Source organism: Lagopus leucura, unplaced genomic scaffold (assembly GCF_019238085.1).
Source record: "Lagopus leucura isolate 7727_CA_CO unplaced genomic scaffold, USGS_WTPT01 Super-Scaffold_100056, whole genome shotgun sequence".
Lineage (NCBI taxonomy): Eukaryota > Metazoa > Chordata > Aves > Galliformes > Phasianidae > Lagopus > Lagopus leucura.
In genome coordinates this window covers 679,083-704,591 of record NW_024962302.1, presented here as the reverse complement: position 1 = coordinate 704,591, position 25,509 = coordinate 679,083, and the positions used below count along the sequence as shown (strand labels likewise).

Genomic DNA, 25,509 nt, shown 5'->3' with positions numbered 1-25,509 from the left:
GTCATTATTTTCCCTGCGTTCAGTGGGCAGCAATAGGATACGGGGAGTTGAATAACTCACCCAGGGTCATACAGCCCATTTGCAGATTGGTGTTTAACACTTAACTGCAGAGCTTTATTTTATTCCTCAAGGGGAAAAGCCCAAATCCAGACCCAACCATTCCCACGGGTGGGAAAACTTCTGAAGTATTTATTTGCAACAAAGGCTTATTTTCCCCTTTTTCCTGTTTAAAACAGAAAAAAAGAAAAAAAAAAAGACCAAGACCATACTCTTGAGCTTCAGGGATCTGTTAATTGGCTCCCTAGTAAAATTACAGAGACTCAGCTGCCTGATAATGATTGTAAATGACAGAGACTATCAGGTTTACCTTGTGATGTCCCTGGGGAGCTTGCAGTTAGTTTAGTCTGAACTCTGCATCAGCTGTTTGGGTTCCTTTCTTCTCAGCATGTGGTATCTGGACTCAAGCTGCAGTCTTTCAAACCTAATTAGTGTTAGGGGAAAGAGAGAGTGGAAAAGAGAAAAAAAACCACCACCATTCTCCTGCTTCCCTCCACTGAATATAACACAAGGGCAGGATCTGATTTATGGCATAAGTAAATGGGGGATTATTTGGGGTTGTTTGTTTTGTTTTTAAATGCCCATCAATCCAACATCTTCAGTTCTGTGTGCAAGAAAAGTGCACTTCAGAGTGCTGGAGTCTTTGAACTGAGCTGTTCAGCAGAGTCTCTGAACTTGGTGGAGTATTGCATTCGAATACAGATGGATCTGTTCTACACCCAGCAGAAACTCAACTTTTTGCCCTTTGCAGATGCTTTACTTTCTGATAGGCAATGCTGAAGAGCTTCACGGCACTGTTTTCAATGCTAATCTTATGTGATTGGCCAAATCTCAACTACCTGCTGCCCACTAAGAAGTAAGAGCACTGACAATTGACTGTGGGATCTCAATTGCTTCTACAGCTCTTTATTTGAAGGGCACTTTGCAGTCTCTCAGTGCTGGCATGGAGGTGTCTGTGGTATCTCTTTTCTTGCTTTGTAACCAACTCTCCAATTCTTACAGGTCTTCAGTTGCAATGTTGAATGGAACGATGGAGAAAAGCAGATCTGTGGGTAGCATCTTCAAATCACTGGCAGGCCGTGCAATCACAAACCTGGGAAAGCATTGGTATGTGAGATTCAGACTGTGTGGTGAAGCCTTTGCACTGAGTCTGGGACAGGAAGAATGCTGCAGGGCTCTTTGTATGGATAATGAGTGCATGTGCACAGTTCTTTGGAACGCTGAGACAACACGCAGAGTTTTATTGTACCTCCCTTTGCACCTAGGAGTGGCCAACTTATTAAAAACAAAACTCGTGAGTCTCTGAAACAGCTGGCAAAATGTGTGATAGATTTTTTGGTTGCTCAAAATCTCTAAATCAAAACAGAGTGTCTGTCTGAGATCTGGAGATCAAGCAATCATGGGAACCTTGAAATGGAAAGATTTGGAGCAGATGGGCTCAGATGAGGCAGTTCTCTCTGCCCTCAGCAGTGTTATAACTTCATGCTCCAGCAGCTCTCTAATGAAGAAAAGATAAATCACACTTCAAATGAACTTCAGAGAACCTCATGAAAGCACCAATAAGCACTGGATCTCCAGAAGTAACTGGAGAACCGTGTTCAGATTACTCACAAGTTTGCCCCAGATGGCCTTAGTTGCCTTCAAGGATGTCTGAACTCAAGACAAAAATAAGGAATTCGGATTGCCTTCCACAGATGCCAAACTTCAAAGTCAGGACTGGCATCCTTTGACTTATAGTACAACTTAAAATGAAGTGTACTTGCCTGTTCTTGTATGGATTGGGCTCCTCCATCAGCCGGTAGAGGCCAAAGCAGAGTATTCCAAATGTGTCTAAAGCTTTGCAGTAGATGTCTCCAAAGGAATCCTCCTGCAATGAAAGAAGCAAAACCACTCTTGCCTCAAAGGGACCAAACTGGACAACTCAGCCCAGCGCTGACACTGAGCCAACTGCCCTCCCTGTTCTCTACTTTTAGTCTCATTGTGTTTGGTAAAAAAGACAGAAAACAAAATGATTGATCCCCCCCCAAAAGGTTAGAATCTAATATAAAGCCATCTGATGTCTTCAGTCTCCTTAAAATATGGCTTGAGCTACACAACGATCTTCAGCTGTACGAAACAAAGCTTCAGGTAATGACAACCAGCCTTTCTGTTCTGGAAGCGGTGGGGATGAAAGCTTGATCCCCGCAGCCCAAATCCATGCCATGACTCACCAGGATCCCTGACAACCACCTCTCAGACAGTGGCAGGAGTGCCAGCTTGCACCTGACTTGGTAGGGATTTTGGACCACATTGCCCAGACTTCTGCTCAGTCTGCTGTCCTCTTCTCCCAGCTGCTCCAATGCTGGGCTCGTCCTGCTTGTCACCAAAGCCTGCAGCAAAGCCAGGATGTGATGGTTGTAGTAGGTCTGCAGAGGAAGAAACAAGGAAAATGTAAAGACTAAAGGGTATGCCTTGACTGCTCAAAGGCAAACAGATTTTACCACCAAGAACGTGATCAGACACTTCAGAGAGTTTTTTTTGTACACTTGGCTTCGTCCTTAATTACGTTTAAAGTTTTCTGATGCAAAGATTTGAAGACAAAAACACGAACCAGCATCTTTTTTTTTTTTTAATTATTTGATCTGTACGTGTTCCCTCTGCCTGCAGTGCATCAAATAACCCATTTCCCACCCTTTCTCCAAAGAAAATCTCATTTCCTACGTAGAGCCACTTTGTGGAATTTGTCACCTGTGCTCACCTGAGCAAAGAGACTAAACAAGGTGCAGAACGCTGCTATTAAATCCAAGCTCAGCTCAAATCCTCTTAAGAACTTCTGACCATATTGTCGGGCAAAAAGGTATAATGCTGTTAGAGTAATTCCCAGCCTTTTAAAGTAAGGAGCTATAGTCCAGGGTTATCCAGGAGTGATACAGCTTCAGGGGAATCTGCACTTTACATATTTAACAGAAGCGTGCTGAGCTCTTTAACATATCATTGCTGTACTTTTTGACATCAAAAGGATTGCATTTCCATACGTGGATGAATTAATAGGATTTGCGTGTCACCCTCATTCTGTACTTTCTTGGCTGAGTTACACGGCAGGGGTTTGAAAGGCAGGGAACGACAGAGGTGTGCGTACACACCGGGATGCAGCACACTGTGTTCACAATGGCTCTGGCTTTAAAGCAGCAGCATTTCCATGGCGTGCCCATGAGGAGTTCTTTCCCAGCTGTTGTCTGGGTACAACACGAGATAAGGACACTTCCTAGGGATGGACCTGCACACAAAGGCTGTGCCAGAATCCATCTCCCACCGCCAAGCAGCCCTGTAATCCCACTCACTTTGTGTTGCCACCAAGCTTTTAGAACCAGTCCTGTACAGCTCAGGAACCCACAGCAACTGCTCAACAGCAGCGTATTTCTCTCCTTCTTCCCTGGATTTTTTCTCCTATGAGGAAAGGCTGAGGGAACTGGGCTTGTTTAGCTTGGAGAAGGCTCCACGAGACCTCATGGCCTTCCAATACTTGAAGGGAGAGTATAGACAGGAGGGGGAATGGCTGTTTACAAGGGTAGATAGTGATAGGACAAGGGGGAATGGTTTCAAACTGAGACAGGGGAGGTTTAGGTTAGATATCAGGAGGAAGTTTTTCACACAGAGGGTGGTGAGGCACTGGAACAGGTTGCCTAAGAAGGCTGTAGATGCCCCATCCCTGCAGGCATTCAAGGCCAGGCTGGATGTGGCTCTGGGCAGCCTGGTCTGCTGGTTGGCAGCCCTGCCCATGGTAGAGGGGTTGAAACTAAATGATCATTGTGGTCCTTTCCAACCCAGGCCATTCTATGATGATTCTATGGATTTATAGACTGACTGAATCTAACATAAGGTGCTCCAGTGCTCTAAAGCAGAGCCAAGTGCTGATCGTTCTTGGACAGACTTGGAATCTATGCTGGAGTGAAATTTTATCCTTTAAGACAGGTCATGCTAAGTCTCAAGTTACTTTTTCACTTGACACAAGCAGCCATTAATTACTATCTGGATGACTGACATATCAGGGAGTAGCAGCAATATAATACTCTCCCTAACACCTTCTGAGAAAACCATAACTGGACTTGACATGCTTATTTTGGACTGCTTATCCCTTTGATAGCTTTGTTTTGTATTTATTCAATTTCTGCAAAACTGCCACCCAAGCACTATCCCCTTGGACAAGAACTGAGAGCGATGCACGTGGAACTCAACTCCAGCACGGGGAAGAGAAAGAAAGGGGCTTTGGGGAAAATAGAGATGGCAATTTAGAAACACCAGCTTGTGAGCTGAACCTCAGTTTTGCTGCCAAAATCTTGGCTTAACTACACCTAAGTGTCACCACAAACTATAGCACTCAGCTTTGACAGCAATTTATAGTGATCACACCATCAGGATGGAATCACTGCAGTCCTCCTGGTCTGTTTTGCTTTTTTTTTTGTTTTTTTTTTTTGTGAGATGTACCCCATTCTCTTAATGCAAATGCCTCTAAAAAGACATTACCAGGTATTTAAGGAGAATCAACATGAATGCTTCCTTTAAAACCTGGTCTTGTGAGTCAGCAATGGTCCAAATAGGTGGAATCAGAAAAGAGCCACTGGGTTAAAAAGTCCCAAGTAAAAAGTTCAGTTGAGTTGGAAAAGATTTTTCCATCCAAACTTAGAGTGAATTTCTGCCTGGGTGACAGTCAGACAGATGAGAAGAACTGCATTTTCTGTTCGTGCCCATGGTGCTGTGATAAAGTGGTGGTAGTGAAAGCTTCCTGTTCCCTAGTTCACCCATGTGCCAGACCTGTAGGACTCCATTCTATTTGTCCCAGGTATTCAGAATTCCCATAATCTTCTCAGCAATGAGCATCACTGCCGGAGCCTCCACCACAAGGCCAGCTGGTGCTGAATGCAATTCCAGCATCAGTGGCTGCACTTCCCTTTGGGGGACTGTTAGTAAGTTCATGTTATCAATCAAAATGTAAATAAATCAGGCAAGAGGAGAGAGAAGGTTATGAAAAGCTATTAAAGCACTCTGAAAGTTCCTTCAAATACTAGCATGAGTGTATGAAAATCAGGGAGAGCAGCTGCTGCTCACAGCATCACTCAGGTGTGTCTCCTGGAGCCCAAAGTTGCCTTTCATTCTATGGGACCTGCTACCCCAGGAAACCAGAGGCCCACAGAGCAGCCTGTTGGCAGGAGGTTGGAGCTGGCTGGTCTGTAAATGTCCCTCCCAACTCAAACCATTCCAGGATTCCATGATTAGTAAATTGCTTAAACAGGAATAGACGTGTTTAATTCTGAGGGCACTGAGTCCCGTGCCTTTCTGACATGTGTGGCCTTGACCATTGTTAAGGGTAGATTAAGTGGGTTTACCCTGGCTGATAATCACTTTGTTAACACTCCAATGCCACTAAACGTGACAGGAGGAGATACATCTACTTACCATAGACAAAAGAGAATTCAAGAAGCTATCAGAGAAAATAGCTCCTGCAGGGGCAGCGGTGGGGGAAAGCAGATCTTCCTCTGGGATGTCAGAACTGCTGCTGGGAGACTGATTAATGAAGTGAGCATTTGGTGAAAACTCTGTTGGATAAGCAAAGAAGAAACAGGAGACATCTCAGCAACGGAAAGAAGCCATCTAGGATCAGAAAAGAAAGCTAATATATGGAGCTTGCCATTCTGAGGCCAGCACTAGGAACAGTGTGCTGCATTAGGAAGGAGGAACAAAATAGTGCTGCTGACTGATGGTGCAATGGGACACAAAAGACACAGAAGCCTCAAATTGATCTCCCAAGCAAGTGCTTAAAGATAGGAGGCCAAAATTAATTCACCTATTTTGAAAAAAAAAAGGAATAATCTGATTTCTTCCGCTCGTTTTCCTGACCTAACAGGAATGAAATGACTTTATTGGCTTAAACTGGGGTTAGAGTTCCTTACATGGCTGTCCTTCTATTACAAGGCTGACAAAGTGAGGATCCCTATTCTTGCTGCCTGAGGTAGTCCTGCAGAATTCCCCCCCAATCAGAAAGTGATTCCTTTTCAGCTTGCCTTCTGTTCTCAGGGAACTGTTAAAGATTGCCCTGGCAAAAGTGCTCCTGGACGTGCTGGGTTTGTCCTGGCACTCCAGCACAGCCATTGAGCTCTGATGAATGACAGCAGCACAGTTGGAGAGAGACAGGAGGGCTGAAAAGAATTGAGATCAAGAACCCATGTCTTCCCATTAAAAAATAGAGAGAGCAAGGAACTCCATGCAAGTAATGATTGATTTCTATGATGTCCCCTTGGGCCGGAATGCATTTGAGTGTATCATTTTTAAAGATGACTAAAGCTAGCCAGAATCACCACGCTATTAATGCCTCCTGTTGTCTTGCAGTGTCGGTGCCATCCTTCAGCCGTGTGCTCTCAATACAGATATTTCACCCACCCTGGCTTTTAGGAGCTGGCACTGCTCTGGAATTAATCAGTGTGGCTCCCCAAGCCAGCCTGCAGCACCAGTCCTGCAATAGGGGTCCAGCTCTGTTTTCCACACTGTCCCTTCTCCTTCGCACACTCACAGGATCCCTGTTTGCTTGCAGATGGCTGCTGTTTATCCTGTGTATCTCCAGCCCTTTATGGTGTGGGTTTTTAGGATGTGCTGCTCAGGTAAGTGCCTGCTTACAGTAGCCCTGGGAGTCCAGGGATTCACTCCAGTTCAGAAGATGACCAACATGTTGAAATGTGCTCAGTGTGAGGGATCTGGACCAGCAGACACCTCCACGTGCAGCTGCCATTTAACTGGCCTTGCTTTTGTGCTGCCAGGTTTTAAATTGGAGCATCACAGAACTGTAGGGATTGGAAGGGACCTCTGCAGGTACCACAGTCCAACCCCACTAAAGTGAATTCCTCACAGCAGGTTGTAGAGGAAAGCATCCAGGTGGGTTTGAGCATCTCCAGAGAAGGAGACTCCAGCACCTCTCTGGGCAGCCTATTCCAGGGCTGTGTCACCTGGATGGTAAACAATCTGGGGGTTATTTTCCTTCTTAGCCCATCCTTGTAACTCTGAACGTGTTGCCGTGCTGTTGAAGACCACAAGTGGGGCAGCCCTCCATGTGCTGAGGGACCAGGCTCGACTCATAATTGTGTCAAATTGCTGACATGACTAAAATCCAAGTTATGTCAACACATCACAGATGTTTTCCCCTCCATGACACACCACATCCTGGAGGGAAATCACATTGGAGCGATGGCTGTCTGCAGACATTAGTGTGACTGCACAATGCTTTCTCCCTGGGCCTCAGGAGCCAGCTCAAAACATTTCTGAGGCTTTTGGACACAACGGAAATAAAAGCTGAAACCGCAGCACTAGAGAGCATCCAAATATCACTCCGGGGAATCCAACAGTTCTGAAAGACTCTGAAGAAAGCTTTATCTTATCGGTTTCTGCTGGAGAGTTTCAGTCTAAGGGCTGAGCAGCCCGCTGCAGTTGTTTGCTGCTTTGTGGTGGCAGCAGTGCATTGGTCCCATCCCCACCCTGCAGACGTGTATTGCCCACATACAAGCATTGCTCCAAAGAAGGAAGACAGAGAACCCAAACCTCAGTGCAATGCTGAGAATCCAGCTATGACACCCAGCAGCATGCTGTGCTGATGTGATGTTCTTGTGTCAGCATTCTGAATGGAGCAAAACATCCACGTCATTGGGGAGCACCAGCCCAGCATCACCACTCTGGTGTGACACTGACTGCTGCATTACTAATCAATTAATTAGTGCCCGTGTTCCTAATTAACGAATCTAGTTTGTAACCATCAGGAGACAAAAGCAAAGATAAAAAGCCAGCCAAGAGCAGCGATGGAAGAGCTCCATGGCTGCTCCAGTTATAAACACAGGTTAGAGAGGCCAATAGAGGAAAGCCTGCAACAGCCACCACTAGAATCCAGAGAAGAGGAGAAAACCACTGCAGTGTTTCAGAAAGGGGAGGGTTGAAATGTAGAGAATCAGGCCTTGGTTTGCCTCATTTTGTTGGGAGATGAAAACTGGACATGAGATCTTTCTTTAAATCTCCGCAGAGAGGGAAGCATGGCCAAAGGACAAGTCTCTGAGCACAGCTGCTTTTGGTGGTGTCTCTTTCTTTGCTGAAAATAAAGGGAAAGCAGGAAAGCACACTTCTGATTGATTTATCATAGTGAAGTCTGTACCCAAAGGTGGGATGAATGTGGGCCACGTGACGAGAACACAGATCTCCTGAGATCCAGTCTAGCAGAACAGAACAAGGACATTATCTTCATCCTAAATGGATGCTTCGGTGTTTTGCTTCACACTGAGACCTTTGTAACACTTTGTTTTATTTATTCTCCCGATAAACCATCCTGACTCCTTCAAAGGCAGTGAATTAACATCTAAGTCAAACCTTTTAATGTTCCTTGGACATGTAGTGCGTGTCGCTTTCTGCCTCTGAATTCTAAAAAGGCCTGGGCTAAATAAATAATGCAGCACGCATATTGCTGCTGTGAAATTCTTTCCTAAAGAATAACTTACTCAGCTCTGTAGTGATGGGGATCCTTTTATAACGTGGCTCTGATTGATTCCCCAATGCTCTTGCTCTGAAAACAGCATCTGTAGAAACAGTCAATAACAACATGAGGAGAGAGGGAAGTCAGTGCAAGCAGAAAGGGGGAGGGGATAAAAATGAAACCAAGACACAATAGTTCAGACTGACAAATGTAGGAAATCTTTTGCCTATGCCTAAAAATAATGTCATTGTCATGCAAAAAACCCAAAGCATTTCCTATATTTAGAAAGTTTCTTAGCTTGGCTTGCTTTTCCAAGGCTTACTTTATTCATTCAAGGCTTCAAAGGACGAGAAAAATAAAAGCTCTCCTGGGAGCTGCTTATTGACATCGTTACTGGAATATAATTACCCTCTGTGGTGCAGCAGTGATGGGTTCCAGTGCTGTTTGCCCCCAAGTACCCAATAAGTTACGCATAGAGGGAGGGGGTTTTGTTTTATCCTTCCCCTTCAAGGATGCTGTGTGTAACTGGATGAGACAGATGAAGGCCAAAGGCATAGGCCATGAGTTTTGAAGACCTGACAGTCAAGAAAAAGAGAAATCCAGAAGTTCCTATAAGCATATGTCCTTATTGCTCCCAAGTCTTCCGGACAACTGACTTGTAGAAGCAACCCCAACCCAAAATCTTCTTTTTTTTTGATTGTATACCATCTTGTTTCCCTTTCTGTTATACCTGAGCTTTTCCTTTGCTGCCCAGCACAGCACTGGGGTAACTGAGGGTCAGGGACGCCACATGCAGCACATGTGGTTTTATCACAGCCAAAAGGATGAAATCTGAACTCCATTTTGCAAGAGATGAACCTCGTTGAGATTCAGGCAGTTTGTAATGACTCCTTATCCCCTCCGAGGAGCAAGTGAATATTGGAGATCAACCGTTGTTCCAATCATCCATCCCTGAGGTCAGGAGATGGACCCACAAACACCTTGCAAGAGATGGCAGGAGTCACCACACCTCGAAGCAGCAAAACAAGCCCTCCCCAAGCCCAACAAGGCATCTCTGAATACACACAACTGAATGCCTGAAGTGAATCATTGCCTGCACTGCACCTCTCCATGCACTGCACAGGTTGATTTGAGTATGTCTGATCACTGCCTGGATACCTTTTCCTTATGTCAATATTTTTCCTATGGAACAGTACACAGCGCTCCACCTGAAATCCTACAGACTGGCAGGGTGCTATTACAAAAGATTACTTAATTGTAGATTACTTCTGTACGTTTGAATTTCAGTAGCTTATTAAGTTGTCAGATTTAATTACCATTACATGTTTAGATTATGCCACAGATTATTTAGTTCGGTACCTAGGTTTGCCAACCTGTTTGCGTGGTGACATGACAGGGTGATAATTACAGCATTACTGGAAAACCTAAAATTTTCCATGGGAAAGACTAGAAGTCCTTGGCATCAGCACGACCTCAGTGAACGCTCGTTCCTGTGAGCGTAAGTAATGTTTACCACAGTGTGGGTCTGGTTCCCTAAGAGCTGCCTAATTCTCCACCCCATGGGACAAGTAATGCACAGAATGGGCCTGGGTTGGTTGCTCACCCTGAAATCTAAAACCACAGGAAATGCAATTGATTTGTGTTTTGTTACAGCGTCCAAAGTGAGACTATGTTGGCTGCGACGTTTACCAAAGCACCTGAGCTCTGAAATGCAGATTTCACTGCTACAGGTTGCTGCCTTTAACTGCTGCAGGAGGTGAACTGACACCGAGTTCAGATCAGCACAGGCACTGCCTGGCTCTGTTACTGCTACTTGCTGTTCTCACTGTTTCCAAGCTAACTTGACAGTTACCCAGCCTGGCAAATTTCCTTGCTGTTCTCTATCTGTCGGCTCTTTCCTATCTGCAGTTGTCTTCTGTGCTCTTTGCACAAAATAGGAACTCTGCAAGGCAGCTTGGGAAGGCTTTGATGAACAGATGCTCACATCTCTATTTTCCATGTACGCATTGTAGCTCAGAGCTCTGCACACAATGTACTGTGATTTTGAATCATTAGGCAAAAAAATAAAAATAAAAATGCTGGAGGGTGGTAGAACTGTGGCTGATAGGATGAAGGGCCCTTTCTGCTTCGAGTCTCCCTCTTTTCCATATACACGTATAAAGATGCAGTAGGTACAGTATTTATCTGCCATTACAGAGATATATAAATTATATATTTAAGAACATATTATTTACTTCCTCTCTGTACACAATCAATAATGAGTTCCATATATCTTTATATACGTGTAGCAATAAATACATTAGTTAAAAGTAATTAACAATTACCCCTTACTCAAATATCTCTTCTAAATCATTATTCTCCTATTCTGACAGTACACGCTGTATGTTGATGTTATTTTGCCTAGTTATTATTAAAACACCCTGTCTCTGCCTCACTGTAATATTTTCTTTGGCACAGCCATTGCTTTAAAAGCCTAGAAAGATAATAAAGTATATGGGAAACACTTAAGAGAGCCATCCATTTCTCAGCCCGTCTTCAGTTAATTAATACTTCCATGTTCTCGGGAGGAGGACAAATCTTAGCTCTTTTGCCAAATTAAGGAAGGAAGAGACACAATAAATATTCTGCTGAGCTGAGGCTGTTTTTGCTTCCATCGCAGTTTCGTGCTGAGAACAGAGCCCACCTTCTCAAGCCCCCAGGGAAAGGTGTTGTTTTTCTCCTTTGGAAGGATGGATAGGGACTCCACTCACAACTGCTTTTCCAAGTAATACAGCAGTTACCAGCTCTCGTTGCCATTTAGCCTCCCACAATCGTCTCTTCACTGGAAACCTTGAAGTTTCACTCAGAGCTTTTGGGAGGAACTGGCGTATTTCCAGGAGCAGTGCTGCTGTACCTCTCCTTTGCGAACCTGTAGCTGCAGAAATTGGACTAGGCTGTCCAGCCAGCCAAGCTGAAATGGATTTCTGGCTGTATTCATTGACATTAGTCATGATAGATGGGCTGTGGCTCAGAGCAGTGACAAGTGATGCTTTCACCTCTCCCTCCTTTCCCCTCATCAGCTCACAGGCCAAGGGAAGCACGCTTACCCACTGAGGATGAACTGAGCTTAACCTCCATGGATCGGACGTTGAGAGTGGCTAGGATGCTTTCTGTGTCAACCAGGGAAGGATTGTTTGAGATAGGAGTGCTTGAAGACAGAATGACACAAGCAGCGCAATCCTGGACATTCACTGCCTTCAGATCCGCACAGGAGAGAGCACTACCCTGATCAAACCAAACAGGGATAAGGAGAAATCTGAGAAAGCTGAACATTAAGGACCATTGAAAGTGAAAGGTGAACAAATGTATTTACTTCAAACCCAGCTGGCACAATGGCATTTTGGAAGCGTCTTCAGATACAAGCAGCTTTGGTCAGAGAAGAAAATTCATGGTTCTAAATTTGCAATTCATCGGACAATTAATTCCCCATTTCCAATCACAATTATCTTCTCAGGGGTAACCGCAGCGTGAAACCACCACCATCTGCCTCTGGCATCATGGACAAGCGTGATAAAATAGGAGGCATTACTTTTGGATCAGCCCTCCTGTTGACAAACGCTTTTGAAACACCTTCAGAAGTGCACTGGAGAGCTACAGAAAAGGGAGGGGGAGGGAGAAACAAAAAAATTCTCACCGAGAATAACCACAGCTTTGGGAAATTCTGAATAAATTTCCATTCTCTTTGCAGGTACTCCAGTGGCCCAAGGAGAATAATGTCTTTCAGCTCATGGTAAAGGAAATTTGTCGCTCGTAAGGGCATCACAAAGTCCTGCAGCCCAATCAGTGGTGAGTTCGCATCACCAAAGACGCAGACCAAGATGTGATCCTGCAGGTACAGCACTGCTTGGTTCTTGCAGCTCTGAATTGGAAACAGAATTCTGATAGAGCAGCTGATAGGATCATCAGATTTAAAATACCTCTTTGCCTTGTAACATCTACAAGTATAATGAGAATCATAGAATCATAGAATTGTAGAATCACCAAGGTTGGAAAAGACCTAAAAGATCATCCAGTCCAACCGTTCACCTATTCCCAATAGCTCCCACTAAACCATGTCCCTCAACACAACATCCAGCATATTTACCAAAGTGTTTGTCCTTAAGTATTTGGATTCCAAAGGTATCCTACAAAAAACTGGTTGATATAAGGCATCAAAATCACATAACACAGCAACAACAGTGGATATCAATTCCAGGTGCTTACTGACTGCTTTGTCCTGGTGTTTTTTCCCTGCCTATCTGTTTACATTTCTCAAATTAACTCATTAGTGCTGTAGTGGGGAGGAAGTATTGCTTGGTATGTATGGCTGCTGTCTCGTGGTTGGTAGGTGGGACAGATCCCCAAAGCCAGGTCTGTCACAGGCACAGCACTGACAGCCACATCCACCAACCAGGAGCTGCAGGATCCATTCCCACAACGTTCATTCCTATGGCAGTTTTATTCCAAAGACAAACAAGGGTGTTTTTTTTTTTTTGTCAGGGAGAAGTTTCCTGATGAGAGATTAGAATCATAACCAAATTAAATGATTGTCTCTAACTAATTAGATTAGTTTAAATTGAATAATGAAACCTTTAGCTGTATTTAATGTAACATGCCTGAAGACCAACGATTAGTCTACTGAATGAAGCTGAACAATTAAAAACACAATCTATTTTATGGCTTATTTTATAGGAACAATTGGAAAAACTATTACTGCTGAACTCTGCAGAGGAAATACACAATTGCAAGATCAACAGGAGCAGTCAGATTAGTGAATGAGCAGCAGGGTGAGGTGAGGCATTCTGAAGACACTATGGGAGGATGTAGGCCTTCCTACCAAGCTGGGGTCAGGAAAATGACCGTAAAATTCCATCAGTTCTTAAGCATCTATGCAGAAGAAGTGAAGATGCAAATTCACTAAAAACATTGAAGTGATTTAAGAATTCATACTTTAAGTAAAAGTCAAAGAAAATCGTATTTTTATGTGTTTAGATGCCCTGTGTTCTGCATGGATGTTCTGTAGGAACTTCTGTAAGGTATATGATCTAATTTTCCATTACTGCATGAAGTGCAAGAGCTATTACACACTTATTTTCTTTGTGGACATTCTTAAACCTCATAAAGAGCCTTTTGCACAGCCTAGCATAGCTACACAGAACCAGTACAATACCAAAGTGGCACATGGCAGTTGTAAGCCTTTTCCTCGTGTAAGCCTGCCTGTAAGATCTTTTCAAAACATTACCCTTCAATTCTCAGAGCTGAGCTCCCAGTCCTATTGGGATATTTGCCCATTTGTAATGACTAATCCTATTTTGGTGGTTGCTGGGCAATAGGGTCCTTTTATTTGCTTGGAAGGAAGCTGCAGCATTTCAAGCAGCATGAATTCCAGCCTGCTACAAGTCTCCCAGCTGGCAGAACAGCTTGAACATTCTGTATTTTTGATGAAATCTTTGATCACCTCATTGCAAGATTTGGTTGCCTACTCTCAGCTCTCTGGCAGCTCTGAGCACAACCTGCCATTTCTAGATAGGATTTGTTCTTTTACGGATTAGGCACATGAAATAAATAAGCCAAACAATATTAAAGGTACCCAGATCAATAGGGCAAGGGACACAAACGTGCAGTGTTTCAAACGTTTTGTTAAAATACAAAACAGGTATCAATGGGACCTTCCTTTGCACATCTGCTGAAACGCTCTCCAGAGACTGGATGCCTACCCAGCTTTAGATGAACACAGGAGGCATTACCGATCCCTTGTTACCTTGGAGATCCTTCTCTGTTCCCAGGTTACCACTTAAATTAAAGCAAATATGTCCATGGAATGAGATTCAGCTCCCATCAGTCTCTGGTCAAGAACTGCAACAGGGGTTTGTGGTCTCAGCGTCTCTCCTTCAGAGCAGGGTCAGCTCAAGGAATGCATTTAAACAACAGCAAACCAGAAAGTGCTGTGCTCTCTGCTCAGATGAGCACTTTGGAGCCTAAGTTTATTCCTTGGAGGATAAGCAGGAATGTGTGAAATACTAAAGGCCACCACTGGACACCTACCAGAAGAGCTTCGTGCAGAGGAACAGCATCACACTGGTGGAACCTTCCTGTTAGATACAAGGAAACTCTGTGGCTCTCCTCCTCCTCCTGAGCATGCAGGGCTCTGAAACAGAAAAAGCAGCTTCTGAGCTACAGAACAACCTCCAAGCTGAGATCACATCTCCAGCTGCTGCTGCTGAGATGCCCTCCTCATTGATACTGCAGTGTTTAGATCCCTTAAATGGCAAGGAAAAGTGAGGATGTGTGATTCACAGGGGCTACGTGGTGGAGGAATTTCTATATCAGTTCAGTGGGTCAAACAAGGTGAAAAATATACTGTAACAAGTTTTTAGTACAATCATTGAAATAGTCGTGATGTTTATGGCTGTTTGAGCTTGGTTCCTAAAAATATTTTAAATAATGAGTTCTTCAGTGGGGACATTCATTGAAACATAAACGTGGTCTCAGGAGCAAGAAGTTAGCAGGAACTTTTCCCTCATCTTCAGCAACTTTAAATAAGGCCCATATTGCAGAATCTTCTTCTGCTGATGGAAAAGACCTGTTTGCTCAGCACTCTCTCTCCACCTTCACTGTAGGTAGAGGAGCCCTGAGCAGTTGTCTTAGGAACAAAGCTTATTTAATCACTCTGGAACTGAAATAGCAACAATGAAAGAAACTTGCCATCTAGGATTACAACATACACTGAACACAACAGCCTTAGTGGAGCTGTATGACCAGGCAAGTGTTTGGTCCTGACATTGTTTTTCTTGTCCAGTTCATCCTTATCTTGTCAATGCAGTATTGAGATTAACAGAGAGGAGGGGGGCTTTGCTAGAGGAAGGTGCCATTCACTGCAAGGCTTGCAAGGCAGATCGAGCTGTGCTCTGAACCAACCGATTTACACAGGAACTCAGCTTAAAACTTCTTAGTAAAGCAGCAGGAACCTGAGTTTTTACCCATTTTTGCACATGGCATTGTGGAGTTTGCAGGCTGTACCATGATGCCACGGCTGCACAATTAACCAATGCTCAGGATAAGCAGTTCAAGTCAGTTATTTCAGCACAGCCATTGACTTTTCTATTCCACATCAGACTCTGAAAGATCAGGCTGGAGCTTCCTGGTGGTTTCTGCCTATTCCCCAGCTCTTGAACTAAGGGACATCCATTCACCACACGTCTCCTCCTCAGATAATTCATCTTTAGGCCACTGATTAAATGGCATTTTGGCAAGCTGGAGACTCTTCTCACAAGCTCTCTTTACTTGATTCACGTTCACCAATCAATCAGTGTATATATCTCTATCATAATAAAGACATCATCTATACACACAACTTGTCAGAAATGACAACTTCTCCTTTTAATATTATAGGAAATATATACGCCCGGGAAGAAACACCTCGTGGATCCACAAGGCAGGGGAAAGAGGAGAAGATAGCAGCAGACCTGCTTTATCATAGCAGCATCCCCCTTGGCAAGGCCAAGCACACTCTCATTTAACAAACCATTCTTTAGTTTGGGGTTTTTCCTGTCACAAACTCCGCAGATTACATGATCCTTCCAGAAATCTGATTTTCCTGAGACACTCATAAGTCATTCTGCATTGGACTCCAAGGAGCTTGAGGATGGGGGCACGAGAACTGATATGGTGTGGTACTCTACAGAGACAGAAATAGTCTCTGGCTGAGCTGCATGAGTTTCTTACTGCAGCTATTAGGTTATCTGGGTCACAAATTGAGTGTGTTGAGTGCACAGCTATCCATGCTTGCTCTCCTTGAGTCTAGAAAGCAAAGAGTGCCATTCAGAGGATGCTGTGCCTTGCCATGTCAGTGCTATTGCTCCCAGATCTGCACGTATCTTAGCCTCCTTTAGGGAGGAGCAGAGTTTCACACACATGCAATGGAAATTGCCATTGCCTCTGGGGCTGCTGCAAAGCCCCTTTCTCACTCCCAGGCCTGCACTATATGAATACAGTGCTTATCTGGGCTCAGCTTATTCATCACCATGGATTATATCACTCAGATCGCAACGCATCAAAGTGTTCTCCCTACCTCACAAGGAACTGTGAGGCTTAATTAATTAATAACGCAGAGGTATTATGTGTCACTGCAAAATGTTGTAATTTAGAGCATTCCATCCAATAATTAAAAAATATCAGGCAACAAGTAAAACCGACCTTAAAAATGAGTAGTTAATTTTTTTTAATTACATCCACTGAACCAAATCCGCCCCTAAGCAGTGCACATGTAATCCCAGTGAAGTCAGCATGGTTGTACAGAACTCACTGCAGTACAATAGGCAGTAGTTATCATTTATACCATAGCAGCTCTTAGAGGTTCCCCCCTTAGGTTTAGGGCTGTAGGCACGAATGACAAAGGCAAACTAAGCTGAGCTGAGAAAACAGCTTAGAGCAACACTGGCACTTATAACACACAGGGAAAGGCTGAGTCCCAATCAGGCGCTGCCCTACACTGCATTCTCACATGCAGCCAGGATCCTCAGACAGCTCTGAGGGATGGAGCCTCAAAAAGAAACGAGGAGCTGGCAGTGCAAGAGGAACTCAGAATGCCCTGAATGGCTACACAGACAGACCAGTGGGGCTGCTTCACTCCAGAAGATGCCTTCTGCTTTTGGTGTCCAGCCTCCTCTTCCACACCCAACTTCCACCCCACCTACCCCCTGGCCAACACTCCACTATTAAAGGATCCATTGTTCAGCCATCGATGTAAGCCTGGTGTCATAACTCCAGCTCTTTTTTAATATAGCACAGTTATTGTAGGAGAGCTGGTTACAGCTTCTGCAAGCAGACCTCACGTGTCAGAGCTCTGAGCCATCATTTCTGACAGAAAACAACAGCCCATTATTCATAGCATCCCTGATGAAATCTTTACTGAGGTTCCCCCTGAGGTTGCACAGCCTCTCATCAGCTCCAGCACATGCATGTGTTGTTCCTTCAATGCTCCTCAGGCTGGGCACGAGCTGGGTTTTAAAACCGAAGCCTGATTCTGCTACCCACACACAGAACAGCAGCTTACTTCGATTCCAGAAAGGCTGAGCAGAGAGTAGGACAGCAGGCAGCTTGAGGAAGGCAGGCAAAATTCAGCTCCTAATTATCAGATTAAAGCCTTAAAGCAGTTGTCACATATGAAGGGACAAAGTGGAATTTGGCAAACGGGAAGGGAAAAAAAATCTATATCTTCTCCTAATGATAACTAATCTCTGAAGACAACCTTGTCATTTTTTGAGAGCATCTCAACAGTTCCCTCTTTTTATTTCTATTTTTTTATTTTTTTTTTGGTCACTGCTTATCAAAATTTGCATGGCTAGTTAGTGGGTTAATTTAATTACGAGCAGCGTTTATGAACAGCCTGATGGGGGATCTGCAGAGGGCAATAGAATCTGTTCTTGAATTATGAAATTGCACACACTACACATCTGGAAGCCGTCATGGGACAGATCGCTGCCTTGTAAATGCGTGTTGAGTGTTACAATATTTTACTAAGCACTCCCAATCTGTCAAGGTTTACAGGAGAGTGGAGACTGAGAACATTTGGGATCATTTGTGGCTTAGAGCCATTAGCTACTTCCACCCACTTATTGTGACATTATTAAGAGCAAAATAATCTCAAGAGCAGAAGTTGGCGCGGTTGAGATCTTAGATAATAGGAGTGATATTCACTAAGGGTCACAAGCAGAGAGCCAGGACCTATTGGAACACAGGGCCATGCAGGACAGCACGCCAGGGCTGAGCTGGGGAATGTGTGCTGCTCCTCAGAGGGCCGACCCAGAGCTGTCAGCATTGGCACTGCAGGTCTGTGTAAGAGGGACTGCTCAGGAAATAACAAAGGAGAAATGCTACCACAGCAACGTGATGCTGACCATTGCTTACTGTTGCCTTCCTCAGTGCTAAGAAGGGTGCAGTGCATCACACGTGACATAGAAGAGCTTGCACCTCAGATAGCCATGGACATGCTAGCAAATCTATCCATCAGAACAGAAAACGTGAGCTGTACTGTGTGTTATCCCTTCCAAAACTCAAGCTCCCTGATTAAAAAACAATACCATCACTGCTGCATGACATCTGGCTTACAATTACTGCCAGGGACAAGCAACCCCTGTTGAGCAGAAGGGCCGGTTAGCAACCACAGCCATATCACATAGAAGTCCATTTCTGGTTAGGCACACAAGGATGGATTTAATCCCATGAAATGCAATCCTCTGCTGAGAAAATCAGGACTTGGCCTGTGAAAGAAACTTTGCACCAAGTTTCCTCACCTGCTGGAGCCACAGCTCAACAAGATTTGGAAGACTTTACCTCCAAGGAGCTTTTGGCTCCTTATTAAGCTATTGCATACCTGCTTAATTCAAATCCCCATCCAATCATTAAATATGGCTTTTTTTTTTCCTTATGGGTCATTATGACGTGATTTATGGCATCAGCGTAATTGTCAGAATTACTGTGGGTAATTAAAATACAAAACGCATACTGCCAGAGGCTTCAGTCACTCTCAGCACCTCATTAAAAATCAGGAGCTGACCAAATTATAAATAGACTGGTCTGCACAAGTTCACAGGGAAAGCTAATTATGAAACTTCTCCTTATGCACTCAGAGCGCAGGCTATCAGTCATGCAAATTCTTTAAGTGATTATGCTATTGTATAACGTGGAATCAGATCAGTGCATACAGGTGGGTGCAACTCCAGTTACCATGGGCAGCACAACTGTACTCTGCATGGTGAATGTGAGCCCCTAAAATTCTTGTGTAAGCCCGATGATAGATGTGGGATAAGAGCCTGGGGAAGAGAGAAAAGATGTGATTTCATGTGAAATACGGAAGAAACTGAGGAATGCATGGAGAAGTAGAAGTTGCAAAGATTAAGGTCTGTAATGGTAAGGCTGAGAGAAACAATAAAGAATGTGAACAGAGGGGAAGAGAGCTTCTGTCTGCACAGAGCAAGTCTGGGCACATGCTGCACACCACAGAAGTAGCTTTGCTCCATCAGACCTCTGCTAAAATATCTGATCCATCACGCTGATCCTTGAGCTGTGAGTTTCAGCAAAAAAGAGAAAGATGTTATTGTTCCACGAGCAAGATGCAGCCAGGCTGCACCGCCAGAGCCATCTCCATTTATTTGGGTGTCTAAAGATTCACACAGACCGAAAAGAGTTGCGTTCCAAAAATAATGCTGATTTACATTGTGTACCTGTGTGAGATTTGAGGGTTGGGGATTTAAAAAGAGAAAGCTTGGGGGAAGGCATGCATGGACGATGTCCCTACCTGAATTTCCTAATCCAGAGACACCTCATTCACTGCAGGTGCATTTATCAGTTCATCACATCTATCACTTCATCCAATCTGGCCTCCTGACTCCAACAGGGACTCCCCAAAAACGCGCAGCAAAAACACGAGCCTTGCACACCAGAAAGCAGAATACAAAATCTCCTCCTCTCCCACTTCGACCTTCCAGAGCCCAAAGGATCATTCCCTATTCATCCCAAACTGCAGAAACGCCACCGGCGCCGTTCAGGAGGGATTCTTTATAACATTCCACCCCTGAAGCCTTTGAGATGCAACCACATCTCTCCACATTCCTATGAGCCCTCTGAGATTTGGCCATCACCAAAACACCCCCTCCACGTCTTTCCCCATCCTAGCAATAGAAGTCAATCCAAAAGAACGTGAAACCTCATCTAACGTGAGGTTTCTTTGCTATCCCAACTGACTGCTACATTTTCCACGAGCCCCCACCCCGCTGTGTAAATACCAGGTAGTGAGCAAAAGCACAATGTGCCTGCTGACAAAGGGATCTCGCTCACTGTAACAACACTTCCTCCACCTCTATCGAGCTCCTTTTTCTTGAGAACACAGTTTTACACTTGTCCTTCATACAAATAACCCGAGGGTGGGAATTATTCAGAAGGCTCGTGTTTGACACCCCATCTGTTCATTTCTGACAGCGATATATAATGTAAGGCTATAAAAACTTGAAAAATAATGCAACATAAAAAGGGATTGACTCGGCTCCAAGAGGCCATAAACGGTAACAAATACCATTGTATGATTTATTTCATGCTGTAATCTTTACAGTAAGTCATCTTTCAGACATTTCCTTGTGACAGGTTTTAATAATATTAATGCCCAGAGCAATCCAAATCATCGCCAATAGACATATTTATCAAGCTGCCAATCCAAGTAAATGAAATTCTATAAGCAATAATGTAACATGTTTAAAGGAAGCTAATAAAACAAGTCAGGAGAGAAATATTACTGTAAAGTATTCTCTCTCTAATCCGGCCCTGGATTTTATACAGCCGTAATGCAAATCTTTCCCTCTGTGATTTATCGCTCCAAAAATACCAATGACCTTTTTGGGAGCTCCTGCACAGCCCTTCTCACACATTTATAAAGGCTGTGATGCATTCTGCCAGATTAGCTGAGCTGGAGCACTCAGCATTACTGCTTTGTTTTGAGCTGCCTTTGGTTTGGGGAGTGATGGGCAGCGTCAGAGTGGGATCTTAAGTCTTAAAGATTTATTTGGCACTGACAAGCCCTAACATAGGCTTGGCAACTCAGCAGGTATTTATTAGCAATTATCCTGGCAGTAGATAAATTACAATTAAGACAGAGCTAAAACTTGTTTCTTTAGCCTGGGCTCCCCTTTAATCTAATTCAGTTTTTATTAATCCTTCTCCTGGCTGAAGCACTTTTACACTGAGACAAAAGGGAAGGAGATGCTGCAGAGTTGCACACGCGGAGCCCTTGCTCACAAACACCCTTTTATGCCTCACCAGAAACTGAACAGGAATCAAAAACGAGAGTCAACAATTCAGCAGAACACACACCATTCAACTTGCCATGCCTTAGGCAAGGCTGCAGAGAAGCCACGAGTAGTAAAGCAAAGTGCATCGATGCCCCATAAGCATGGAAGGAGCCTGGGGAGGTCTTCATGCGTTCCTTCTGGATGAACTTTGTAGCTCATCCAGTCCTAATCCTCTTGTTTTGTGGTTTTTTGTTTGTTTTTCTTGGTTATTGTTGCCACTGTGTTCAGTATTGGTTTATGACTTAATATTTTCTTAATGACGTTCTTTCCCCGATCTGATGATTTCCAATGAGAAAGAAAAAGAAGAGTCTATGGACATAGGGTGCACAGGGCTGAGGGAGATATCTGTCATTATAACAGCCTACAACACTAGAAATATCACCGAGACACTGATGAAATGAGCTTTGAGTCTGATAACAGGCCGGGTCCAATTCTTTCTCACTGCGCTTCACCGCATTTCCCTGAATTACGGTTTGATTAAATTTTTCATTGATCAGCTCATACGTAAACCCTGCTCGACCTCAGATGCAACATTCCGATTTTTTGAACAGAAATGAAGTATTTAGCAGGCTAAATATCCCAACAGAAAAGTATTTTCAAGTGGGCCCACGAAGGGATGTCCAAAGTCCTTCTGATAGCACTGCCTGCTGCACACAGCAATCCCCTGGCTGCACCCTGACGTCTCAGGGACTTGTGTTCAAGCCCCCCGTCCTCTCTGCATCACGCTGTGGTTTGCCATCCTAAATCAAACAGAGCAGAGATTTGAACTTGGAGCTCCCCTTGGCCGCTGTCCCAGCCATCCTAATTTGGATAAGGAAGGTCAGTGTTAGCTTTTCTATTAGCAGAACAGCCCGGGTGGAAAAGCTCGGCTTAATCTGAAAATGGGCAACTGCATCCGATTCTAGATCAGGTTTTAATAATAATAATAATAAATGACTTGGGATAGATTTGAGAGCTGTAATGTTATGAAGGGTCGGCTCCCAACAGCTGTATTTTGCACTGAGTTTTCCTCTCTGACTTTTGAGACCTCACTTCACCCTTCCCTCCTTCCCTTCACCACTGTTTAAGGCTGAAATCCTTTTAATGGTGTACGCATCCAACATCCAGCCCAACAGGGCTCCAGTGGAAGCCTCAAGGCACCGCTGTAATACAAATAATAAATACTGCAACTAATAACAGTATGGTAAAATCCCCTCCCCAGGGAAGCACTGGAAGACCATTCCCTGGCGTCACTTAAAACTAAACAGCAGAAAACATCCCAGCCCTGACTGGGGAGGATGTGGCGTCGTTTTGATACGGTGATGAGGGAGAATATCTTGATGGGGATGGGAACAATTATTTATCTGCACATTTGGCCATTTCTTTAGGGGATTTCAGGATATCTTTTAGTAACAATTCTGTTCCTCACTGCTAAGCAGCCGCAGCAGCAATCTCTGGGAAAATAAATAAATAAGAGCTGCATAATCCCCAAGGTGTAATCCCAGAGTACGGAAACTCACTTCACTTAAATACCTCCCTCTGGCATAATTGACTTTTCATGCGCATGTTAATAATGGCATTTCAGCAGGTTGTGAGGGTTTGTTCTTCTCTCTCCCTTTGGTAAATTATGTTATTGGGCATGAGGAGGGGGAGGGCCATGTTATAAATCTAATTATGCTTCCGTTTATATTTAACAAGTCAGCACAATCTGCTAGTATGTGTGTATGTATTTACCATGCAGTCCCAATATTTACAGCTGACCTAATTGGTTGTAGGACAGCAGCACTGAGCAACGTTTTATTGTCCTGATAGCATGTATGTGCTGGGGACAGCTGCTAAGATGCAAAGCTCTCCAGAGGACACCTTACAATCCTTGCCATACTGACATTTGCCTTTGCTGCTGAAGCACAAGATGGGATTTTGCAGGGAGGGGAGATACTATTTATTAAACCTCTTCAGTTCTACAGTGACTGCAAATTGCTCACAAGCAGAAACGAGGTAAGAAATACTGGTTTGTGCACCTCTTCCCCTGCTAGGTTCCTGTCTACTCACTGCAAATTCTAGCATGATGCTATTTGCCAATATGTCCTGTCACCTTCTCTAGTGGATGTAGGAAAAGTGTAACAGCTTGCTGTCACTGACAGCTCAGTTTCAGACCATGATACTCTTCCTTATGCTGAATATAGCAGCTCAGGTTATGAGGAGTTCCAATGCAAGTCAAGTGGGACTGCTCAGCAAACTAAGTACACTGTAGCTAAAACATTGCAATTCACACCTCGGCTCAGACAGAAGATGACTACACTGACACTGCTCTGTGAAACCTGCTGGGAAATCAGATTCCTCCAGCCAGGAAGCATTCAGATGGCATAGAAGGGACTCCTAGCATGCATTGCTGATGTTAGAGAACAAGGCTGTCGGGTGAGATTTCTCCTGGATCACCAATTGGCTTTAGAGCAAACCAGAGGTTGTTACTCTTCCACGTTGCTGCCAACAGCACAACGCAATTAAGCATCTGAAGAACAAGCATAACTCAGTGTTGGCTATTCACAGTCCTGCATCCAATTACTCTTGTCTTCACCCTGCTCTCTGAACAGCAGCAGAATAAACGTGTTCATGACTCCTCTGTGTTATTTTGCTTCCAACTAGAGTGCAGTAAGCACTTTGTTGAGGTGTACCAACCCCTCCTTTCACTTTTCCATTGTACCTCAAATTGGTGTCACAAGTTCACTGTATCTCATGTATGCTTATAGGCTTTGACCCTCCAGGAGAGTGTTAGAGCTGAGGATTTGGATGCATAGAAACAGTTGTGCTTTCTAGACTGATCAATTAATCAGGATAGGGAGAAGCCATAAACCATCCACTAACAATAGCAGAAGAACTAGGAAACAGGCTGTTCCTGTTTCCCACACAGATTCTCAATGAGTAAGTTCAGGAAATGCCTGCTCAGCACTCACACAGCTTTACATTTCTTACCCATCAACAAATCTCTGAGGTGGAAGGACACTTAGGGACCTTGACGTTGCAGGCTCTCCATCCAAAACAAGCAATTCTCCATAGGATTTCAGTTTATCTGGAACAAAGGCAATGAAACAAAGTTGGGTTCCTTCTGGATAGCCCTTGGTTGTACTTAGACTGCATCTGCAAATGGCCATTGTACCATTTGAAGCTTCTGACCTGGCCTCAGAAATGCTGGGCAAAGGAGCTTTGAATTGGTTATTCACACAAGTGGTCAGAAATACAGCAGTGCTACAAAACAGTATTTCTATCTATATGTGTTGAATGGTCTTAAACGTGGTGAGAGCATCCTTACTGCAGCATCTCATTCCAAAGTGGCTCCTTTTCTTTGTGAAGCACGGTTCTCTACGAAGGAAAAATTGGCCAGAATGTAGGCAGAGTTCATCCTCACTGCTGTACTGTCCTGGCTTGAAATTATTAATTAGTCTATCCTCATGTTGTCTCTGAGAGTTGAAGCTGTTACAGCTGCAACCCTTTCCCAACAGGAAACCAAACTTCAGTAAGGCTGGGTGGCCTGCAGTCCCAGATTGAATCTGAGGAAACAGATCAAGAAAATGAGCTTGGGCTTCCCAAATCCTAGAGCAGCAATTTAACAGCTGGAACATCTTTTCTCTGACATTTGATCAAGTCCTTTCTGGGCCATAATCTGAGGTCACGGGCCATTAAGACCAGCATTAGAACACCAGGCAGTGATTCGAAGATGTACAGCAGCACCCTTGGAGGTTTTTAAGCCCCTACCTGCACCTCCTGCTTTCCACAGCAATGCAGCAGGCTCAGAACACAAAAAGCTATTCCTTGCACTCCCCTGGCCTGTATCTTTGTTGCTAATCTGCATTCCTCCTCTTATCAGCACTTGACAGAAGGCACAAAGCTTTTCGTGTCACATGTGTCCAAACATGTCCAATGCATTCAGGTGGGGAAGGGTGGACTGCAAGAACTTTCAGACACAGAGATCCCTATCTCACCAACTGACAGGTGAATCCTCTCATACCATCAGCTTCCTTGTTCGTTGCAGCTATTGCCAAAGCACACTAACCCAGATGGAGCTGCTAGTGATTCTAAACATACCCTGGCAGACAAGGGGACGTCTCTGAATAGGCAATTTGTCAGCCTTAAGCT

At 44.2% G+C, this 25,509-nt stretch overlaps 1 protein-coding gene across 1 annotated transcript in view; it reads right to left on the bottom strand.

The window, feature by feature from the left end:
- Positions 1-1,053: 1,053 nt before the first annotated feature.
- The window catches only part of KCNU1 (potassium calcium-activated channel subfamily U member 1), a 40,806-nt gene continuing 16,350 nt past the window's right edge, over positions 1,054-25,509 (bottom strand). Inside the window, exons 19-27 of the mRNA XM_042886289.1 lie at positions 24,349-24,445; positions 14,600-14,702; positions 12,210-12,434; positions 11,623-11,800; positions 8,562-8,639; positions 5,491-5,630; positions 2,268-2,462; positions 1,821-1,924; positions 1,054-1,150 (exon numbers count right to left, since the gene is read on the bottom strand). Coding sequence (XP_042742223.1) covers positions 1,054-1,150; positions 1,821-1,924; positions 2,268-2,462; positions 5,491-5,630; positions 8,562-8,639; positions 11,623-11,800; positions 12,210-12,434; positions 14,600-14,702; positions 24,349-24,445 — 1,217 coding nt within the window. The remainder of the gene's footprint in view (positions 1,151-1,820; positions 1,925-2,267; positions 2,463-5,490; positions 5,631-8,561; positions 8,640-11,622; positions 11,801-12,209; positions 12,435-14,599; positions 14,703-24,348; positions 24,446-25,509) is intronic.